Source organism: Magallana gigas, chromosome 6 (genome assembly GCF_963853765.1).
Source record: "Magallana gigas chromosome 6, xbMagGiga1.1, whole genome shotgun sequence".
Taxonomy (NCBI): Eukaryota; Metazoa; Mollusca; class Bivalvia; order Ostreida; family Ostreidae; genus Magallana; species Magallana gigas.
Genome location: NC_088858.1, coordinates 9,166,456 through 9,176,430, shown reverse-complemented (window position 1 = coordinate 9,176,430; position 9,975 = coordinate 9,166,456). Strand labels below are relative to the sequence as shown.

Below are 9,975 nucleotides of genomic sequence, written 5' to 3'. Positions count from 1 at the left end.
TCGTAAGTTGTTGAATTTTGTTTAATGTTATAAATGATTCTGTTTCAATTTATGTATTTTACATATACTCATTATAAACAACCCCCCCCCCCCAGCTTACGCGTAGAGTATATGCAAGTGCAATGATTCTTTTCTTAAATCGACTCTATTGTATTGTATTTGATTTTTAATCTTCAGACTTTATGAACTGGTTTCAGAAACAACAAAATTTAGGAAAATTGCAATCAAAGAAATATGGTTTAGAAAAAAAAATTTACCGCGAATAAATTACTCGTGATTTTGTCCACCTAGGAAAGAGTAGGAAACGCTAAATGTCAACAAAAATTGTGATAAAGTGGTTTATTTTTAAATTCATCAACCCTGAAGGAGTTATTTATGTTTTTTCTCAATTCATCACCAAATTTAATTCATAAAACAAAATCTATATTTGTGTATAATGGAACATGGAATTCCGCAAAATAAAATAATTAATCATTAGCGAGCTGCCGAAAAAAATGGAACCCTTCATTTCGAGTGTCTTTTCCATACCTTAAATCACGGTCGCCTAACATTACCTGACATTAATTCGATGTAATGATGAGATAAATTATATATTATCATAAATAATCATACTAATTAACTAAATCAATCACTCCTTTTTAATTGATCTGACTTGAATAATATTGGTCTGGGCCCGCTTACCACAGCTACTATTGGTGACAGTCCCGATACTTGTTTATAGAATCTCTCCATTGTCGAAGGAGTGCGTAAAGTTCCGGAGAATTTCGAAATGATATTCTTTATCCTTCCAGAACTATGTAAAATTGAACCACTATCACGTGAACAATTGAATTTTTTACCTCAAAGTTTTAATACCGTGTAACAAGAAATTAGCTCGCGGAACAAATTTATGCTATTTTCACGGTTAAAAAAAATATCGCGAATTCAACGTGCAATACTTTGGAATTTTACAATTATTTAAACATGAAAATGTTTTAATTATAGTCAAATGAGTATGAAATCGTTTTCCTAGTTATTTAAAAATCTTTATTTTAAGGTTTATACAGTTGTATGGGTGTTTTTAAATAACATTTTATAAGATTATTAAGTTTGAACTTTTTAAAATATATTTTTTACTACATGGGTTCAAATACTTTAATTTAGAAATTGTAAGATATCTAGCAGACTAACAATGGTGGTGATGATGAAAAAATGCTTTCTTTTTTTGTGACTTTTTAAACGATATTTAAATAACAGAGAATCTAAAAGCCGTGTTCGCCTTCTCCTGATTTTCAGGAGATGTTCAATTGCCTTATTTTGCTGTTTTTATTCATCTCTTATAGTGTAACTTGCTTTTTTAAGTACGTCTAACTCGTTGCAGCAAGACCCCATATCGCATCGATTCTGTGGATATAGACTATATCAAACCTTCTTCGTGCAAAAATTGTTTATTTACAAGCGGGTCTTATCTGTAATTAATACACATTTGATTTTTTAAAATATATTTAATTCTTTTTCAAATAATAGGAACTTACAAGGCCTGTCAATTCCTCTGCAATGATAGTTTTTAACGACATCTGACAAATATCTGACAAGGAAATCTTTGTGCATCGGTATATATGCGTCTGACGTGTTCAAACCTATACAGTTTGATATTTTGCTTTTGAATGATTTCATCATGATATGAAGCACTGTCAGCAATATTTGAAAAAAAAAATATTAAAAATTTGAAATTGTATTTAATGATTAAAATCAATAGGCATTTGCGACATCTTGTTCGCCTATCTTCTTTTGGTGTGATTTTCGGTGCATTCAAATTTTTTTTTGATTCCATTCTTTTAAAATTAATGCATGCATTTCATGTTTTACGTATGTGGAGTTTTTAGCATAAATCTTAAGTGTATTTTTCTTCCTTTATCCCTTATTCCAATGCAAATATATATTGTTCATCGGTCCACTTGCCATGAAAGTCAATAGCTAGCACTGTTTCCTAATTGACGTCTATATTGATCTATTATGCAAGTTCAAAACAAACTCATTGAATTAGATATGAGAACTGATGGCGAGGTGTCCAAACAAGATGGATTGATTTAGGTAGCTACATCCTTGTGTGGACAAAATAAATGATCTATATTTCATGAAGGTCACAATGGTCACCTCAGAAAAGGCGTTGATCTTTTCCTGTTGGTCTGCTGGAAACACTGGCTCATTGATAATACTATAGACAATACAAACTGAACAATGTTGAAAAAGATAAGAAGTTCGCCGAGTGAGTTTTGACATGTGAAAAACCGAAGATTTTTTTTTAATTAAGTATAGCTTTTCAAGAGAAAATATTTTGCCGTCTTTAGAATTTATTTCAAAACATTAATTTGATATTTGCAATGTTGAAATATTGACATGTATCCCATATGTTGTTGGTTTTTTTCTTCAATAAATCACACATCAATTAAAAACTGGGAATCTTGTATTCATAAGTTTGCTCTTGTTTTTAAATAACTCATGGTTAATTAAAGTTTCTACTTTCATAATAAATTCTTATGTTTTCTCATTTTGCTGCATTCAAATCTAAATATTGCTAAAACTTTGAAAGAGAGAATCATTAGGTTTGAAAATATTTTATTGCATATATTACAAAAGGATTAGAAACAAGATCTATCGTCTTACATGTTTTTCTTTTTAATGAGAATTATTTCCTCAACAGTTTACTTGTTGTTCACATGTTTACTTCCAAAAATTAACTTAAACGCGAGGAAAAAGTAGACATCTTGTAAGTCATAAATATATGGATATTTGTTTTCTCAATTGCATTTTTTCTTGCAATTACAAATGATATGAAAATCCTAATTAGAAAATAATAAAAAATATTTTGAATTTTAATACTATTGTCCTTTACTGTTTTTCAATTTTGTTAAAAACTATTATATGACAAAAATTCGTCATGGAATTTTTTTTATGTTAGATTGAAAATTAGTCAAGGAAACTATGTTCAAAGAGTCGCTGTCCCTTTCTTATATTTTATCTAGGCAGACACTGACTAATATAATGGATTGTTATAATATTCCTATGTCTTCATTACTCATCAGGAAGAAACATAACTGAGCCCCCCCCCCCCCCCCAAGCTTGGAACACTAACCCCAATGTATTTAGATATGTATGCAGACAATTCTACCGGGGATGGGGGGGGGGTAATTTTGTTTACGGGGGGGGGGGGGTCCAAGGCCTATTTCAAGTAATTTAAAGATTAATCCAGAGTAGAACTAATTGTAAAGTGAAGTTGAAAGTTCAATTGAAATAGTTTACTTTGACAACAGTATTCATACATAATTTAAAGTTTATAATGTGATTTGATCGCCGATACATGTAAATAATCGCTCAAGGATTCTAGAGTTTTTACGAATGTGCGGCACGTTTTCTACAGCATGTTATAGTCGATCAGATAAAATACACGGGAAATTGATTTATATCACACATGAGAGGTTTTATTTTCCTCTATCAATTTTTAACAGGTATTCAAGAACGTGATTTTGTTTTTGTTTCTCCAAAAGTGCACACAAAAGCGCTCCAGGCTTTATATGCTGATGATGCAGATATTTAATTTCTCCTTTAGACGATGCACTGCGGCTGAAGTACTGTATTATTGTAAATTTTGCATTTACACCCACCCAGTATAATAAAAAAGCTACAATATGACTATACGTGCGAGTCTATCAAAAGTCTTATGACAGTACAACGAAGTCGTTAAAAATATACATGTAGTACAATTTGTATATTTTTTAATATATCTACCGTTGTATCGTTTTATTCATCGGTAAGACATTTGAACATCAATTTACAATACAAAATGTACTTATAATCTATTCTACTACATATGGTGTTTTTTATTTGTTGAAAACACATGTACATGTACCTCGGACCATTTCTATAAAATGATCTGCTATGTTATATTTGTTCTTAAAGATATCTTTATACTTATGTTGATGTAGAATAAGAGATAACAATATTTTTATTTTCTAAACAAGACTTTATAGTTATTTTGCATAATTGATGATAAACATAAAAAACATCAAAACTGCGTAAATCGCGAATTTCTCCCAAATAACAAGAGTCTGCGTACAGCTCTGTTCGTCTTAATTTTAGGTAAGAAGCATGGCTGGGTTTTTTTCTTTGACGGATACCATATTTCAAACTACAATGAGCTTTGTTTATCGCTATATATCATTTCCCTGGAAAATAGATTGTCAAACTGCATGTTGTGCTTTCAGGATTATTAGCAAAATGCAAATACTCTGTCTCAAAAACGCCACACATGGCGAAAGTCGGTTAACATCCGGTGGTAAAATTTATCTCATATTTTTTAGCTTATGTTTTCGCGTTTTGTGTCCGTTGAAATTTTAAAAAGTCTTTTAATTTTAATGATTGTGACAAAATTTCTAAGCAAGCGCACTCTTATTTTACAGCTCACCAACTGAAACCAAGAGACTCGATTAATACATTAAAAAATACTTAAATAAATTACAATTGTCTGGACGCCCCCCGAAAAATTCAAAGTTATTATTTTCAGATAGTTATGTAGTAAGATTATACAAAAAAATAGGCATCGGAAACACCCCCTTCCAGAAAACAAAAAAATCATTCAAAATATACGAAAAATGGTAAGGGGCGTTTTATTATCAATAATCAAAGAAAACCCCCAAAATATTAGTAATTAAACTTTATGAAAAAAAAATCGGGGAAGTATATGTAGCAATCATTCACCTCAGCAACTTTGTGAATTCTGTCAAAATTTATGTTTATATGATTGTCAGCGAAAGAAAAAACGATTCGGCATTTTTATTTTTACATCTCTCTCTCTCTCTCTCTCTCTCTCTCTCTCTCTCTCTCTCTCTCCCAGCATGCAGTTAAAACTATATTAATGTTCATATTCTCAAAAAATGCCCAAAGCAAAGTCGATCTGCATCTGACAGTTTTGCTACAATGCGGCCCGACTACGATAGAAAATATCGTCTATGATATTAACCCTTTTCTACAAATAACGAAAGACAAAAAGACATGTTAGTTTAGATATATTACTAAGAATTGATTTACGGGAAGAACTTAAAATTGAAACGTTAATTTCAGCTATACTGAGTATATAAATTTACATTTCGGTGTCAAAGTATCGTCACGTAATGCGTAAAAAGGTAAATCATCTGAGGATAGGGTTAAATATAGATGCGCTAATAATGAAGATTTATTGGAAGCAGTACGTTCCGGATGAGTGAAAATTTGCCTTTTAATCAGGTCAATTGAGGCTGTTTACAACTACAGAAATACAAAAAATCTTGTTTTATTAAATTATCATTCTTTTCATTTGATATTAAAATTATTTTACAGAACAATGTAAAAATGTCGAATTTTGAATTTTATTACTTTTGTGTAATTGTTAGCTTCTAAAATCCACTTTCAGGAATTAAAAACTTTGAATTTTAATTAATTGTCATCTGGACGTCAAACTGAAGATAGAAGAAGCCACGGGAATCAACTCTACCATTAGATTTATCTTTTGTCCCGTGTTTAATTAAATGTCAGGTAAACTTAGAAAGATGGATTCTTGCAAAGGTACCAGGAAAATTGCATGCATTGTGCCAAGTTTGATGTGTATGCAGACAATATGCCCTTGGTGACACTAATCATTCTCTAGAATAGATAGATGTATTTCCGTTTGTAATCAATACACTGCCGATCATGACTTGATGTAAATAAAAGATTTTACAATAATGTTCGATCTTTTCCGCTTTTGAGCACATTTGTTCATTACGTCACCAACAAAAAATCACTCTCTCTCTTTTTTTTTCTTCTTTTTTTTTGATAAACACAAATCCTGGTTTGCGGTTGAGCTATTTTTAAAGATCAATTCGTCTACCAAAATAATCTTAAAACAAGTGCAAAATTTGCCAAATATATTGTCCGATTTAGAAACATTGCATTTTAAATTCTTAAAAATTCATTTCTTCGAAAAAATTTTCTTGACACTTATATTTTAAGTATCATGCAAGCGATCTTTGGTATCGTTGTTTACAGTTTGATGACGATAAAGTATGCAACGTGACCCTTGAATTGATGATTTACACTGTTTATTTCCTTTTTTTACTTCAGTATTTTACATGCTCCCTAAAAGTGGGGGGGGGGGGGGGGGCTTCCAAAATAATTAACTGCCAACCCCCCACCGATGCTAGGTGCCTGTGTAACGAATTACAATTTTTGCAATAAATTGATACATGTACACAAAATTCGTTCATCGTTTTGATTTTATTTGCAAGAAAGTTCACTGGCCTAATTAATTATCAATGACAATAATTTGTCATTTCATTAAAAAAAAGTTCAGTTTCACCGAGTGCATCAAATGTATTTAAATTTTCTTGCATTTCTTGATATACATATATTTTATAAACCGAAGTTGTTTAAAAATTCAATTGAAAGATAAAAGAACCTATGAAAAGAGTTCGTTATTTACGGTGCCTTTTACCACACATCACATCTGACGGACAAAAACTGCTGTCATATTTTATGCAGTCTCTGCTATAAATGTCTAGAGCAATGATTTGTTAATTTGATGGTCCCTACTTTGACGCTGACAGTGCTTTATAGACACCCTCTCGCTAACGAATCCATAAAATCGTTTGAATCAATTTCTAATCGCTCAATTAAAAATATGTAATGTCCAAAAATATGAGATTTTCCAGTCATTATCTGTTGAACTGCACCAAGAAAAAATAATGAGATACCAAAGTTCAAATCTCATTATTTTTTCTTGGTGCAGTTCAACAGATAATGACTGGAAAATCTCATATTTTTGGACATTACATATTTTTAATTAAAGTATATCAATACATTTGGTATGAAAAATATACATAAATATTTTTGTCTGTCACATTCACTCGCATGCATGTTAGCTGAATTTACATGAGTTACATTTTTACATAATTGATAAAAGATGTCGGGGCGAATGTAAATCGATATTAAACAGATTTTAGATTAAATATCATACAAGAAATAAATTCAGAGATTCAAGACGTAGTTTTTCGTATTTATAAGTCAATACACGTTCATATCAAATCATGTCCAATATTTTTCACTCCTCCTTTAAGAATCATCGAATTTGTTTAAACTTGAACGTTATCTGCAACATTTCAAGAAACATTGACCATTGATCATATATTAATATTTTTTATAAAATTTCATTTCAGTTTTTAAAATTGTTTTATCAATTTATTAATATTATTGGCCGATTTTTACACGCATTAAAAACTTTCTACATATTTTTTCTGCGGTCTTACCTGAAGTCCAGGAGAGAGGATCCCATGCCAAAGGCAGGTGGTTGCAGTGGTTGGCGCATAACATCCCAGTGGTGGAAGAACGCCTGGTCATTCATGCTTCTTTCTACAGAACTCTACAGAAGAGGGCAAGGAGAGACAATTTTCACTGCTTATTTGAAGGAAATCTGCATTTTGTCTTCCTCCCGTCTCGTACTCCAGAAATCTTACAGCTTGCTACGGAAACTAGTGTTATCATGAAAACAAAGTTAAAATTTGCTGAAGACATTGATGTGCGCCCATGCGCAGAGCTAAGAACATCCCCCCAATGCCGGTAATTTATTCGCGCGGTCGACTTGGATACGAGATAATTTCGTAACCAAATTGAGTTTTTATATTGGTTTTGTTTTGATAAAGACGTTGAAAATGGGCTTTCTGAGTATTAGGGATGAAATGGATTCTTGTAGAACTCGAAGTTTCTTTATATTAAAAAGTATTAGGTTTTTGTATCATTTTAGTATTTATGTCTATTTCACATCTTAGTAATAACTAAACAAAATAATTCGGGTAATTTTTCAATCTTTGTTTTGTTTTTGTTTTTTTGTTTGCTGATTCACGTATATTAGTTGAGGGAATTGATGATATATGAGAAAATTAAGAATTTATCTTTTTCAGATTTATTTTTCATATATCGAATATCAATCTGAAATGAATTGTTTAGTAAAAAAAGCATACGAATGGACCCAGTTTGTAGTATTTTTGTTTTATGTTTAAAATGACATGACTGGGAATATAAAACTGTCAAAGAATGCTAAGATTAAGGTTTATGTACGATCTTGTGACCACAATGTTGTGTTCGTCTCAAAACTGGCTTATTTTGAGTACCCCTCCCCCCAATGTTTTAGCTGCAAAATTTTAAAATTTGCCATCTATATTTTTATTGGTCAGTTAATAATTCAATTTTCCTGATAAATTTGCTATTTAGGGGGGTTTTTTTGTCAAGTAAAAGTTGTTCATTTCCTATAGCACCTTAAATAATTTTTTTTCAAGTTTGTAGAAGGTCTATCATTGAAACTTGATTTAGATTTAGAAACACTTATACGTGTATAGATAAAAAAAAAATGCACTATACATGGCCCAGTGGTCATATTTATTTACATCAATCTTAAAATTATAAGTTCCTATGTATTTTGCATGAATTTTACAGGAGCAATATTTAGCACTTTAATTACTTGACGTAAAGTTTAATAAGAAATTATTTGTGCGTCGTAGATATCACCGTCTCGTATCATATGTACTAAACTACTAAACATTGAATTTTCAAAAACCTCATCTCCGAGAAAATTAACACAAAGATAGACATTAAGAGAGTAATTCACAGAATTATCGTGCCTTAAAAAGTGCCCAATCCAAGTTTTCTAGGTGAATACTTAGAATATACACAGTCATGTAGTTCGATATGTTTGTGAAAAAAAAAATATTACCGTCCATTAAATACAGTGAAACTTCTGTAACATTTTTTGTCAGATATTGGGCCGATATACTGTATGTTGAACATCCTGATTACATATTCAGCTGACGATACGTTTACATTTTTATTTTAGTCCGAGATCAATATATTCCCTCGAGTTGTCTCCTCAGAAGATTTACGGTAAATTAAGACGCGCGGAACACTGGTACCTCAAACCACAGAAAAAGCATCTGACCAACCATGGCATAGCTGGTTGTTGCGGTCAGACTCCGTTAATTCATAAGACACACGATTGCAACAATTATTTCATCAAAAGGCTTCTCATTTTTTAATGAGTTCTCGTATTTATTTTTAGCGTCGATTTGTTATTGATATAAAAATATATATGTTTAGAATAGTGGATCGACATCTTATAATTTTGTATTGGATTTAATTTAAAGAAACGTTTATTTAGCCATGCTAATATTTGTATAGTATGGTTTAATTTTCAATTCTCTTTTTATTTATTATACTTCAATAAGATGTAGCGTACATTTATTTCCTATTCCATTCCCGAAAAAATAGGATCGGTCGGTAGGAACATTTTATTTTATTTAAACAATTTTTAAAGTTTAACCATAATTAGTACTCATGATTATTCTAAATATTAATTAATTTTGTTATGAATTAATTGAAAATATGTCGACATAGACAATAGAGCCCACTCATATTCGGTCGGGGGACGGAAACACACACTGGCGTTATAGAAAACGTTCTTTTGTTAATAGTCTTTTTCAATCTTCTGGGGGGTTTTCTCTTTATGGTTTTAAATACGTTTAATAAATAAATTTCATTTAAATTTATACGATTTATTTGATTCAGAGTTCATAGATATTGGTTTTTAACTCTGTAGCTATAATTAGATATGATGGCAAATTTCGGGATGTTTCACCCGGTACCATGAATACACGCCTACTCTTACAAACACACCACATTTTAATTCTACTTTGGATATAGATTTAGCTTTACAATAGTTATAATGCGATTATCGATACAATAAGAACAACTAGAGAACATGTACATAAAGTGAAACATCATATGGGTTCAATAAATGAATATAATTATTACAAAGGATTAATAACAGACAAACAATTTACGTTTGTCGGCGGTTGTAGGAACACGTGGAACATTGATGGAAACTTATAAAAACCCTAATCGTCATATCCGGGTCTTTTTGTTTGTGTGTTTTGT

At 30.9% G+C, this 9,975-nt stretch overlaps 1 protein-coding gene across 1 annotated transcript in view; it reads right to left on the bottom strand.

Moving 5' to 3' along the window:
* The window catches only part of LOC105331716 (neuronal PAS domain-containing protein 1), a 36,657-nt gene extending 29,104 nt beyond the window's left edge, over nt 1-7,553 (bottom strand). Inside the window, exon 1 of the mRNA XM_011434025.4 lies at nt 7,299-7,553. Within this exon, the coding sequence (XP_011432327.3) occupies nt 7,299-7,393 (95 nt within the window). The 5' untranslated portion in view covers nt 7,394-7,553. The remainder of the gene's footprint in view (nt 1-7,298) is intronic.
* Between the last annotated feature and the right edge of the window lie 2,422 nt (nt 7,554-9,975).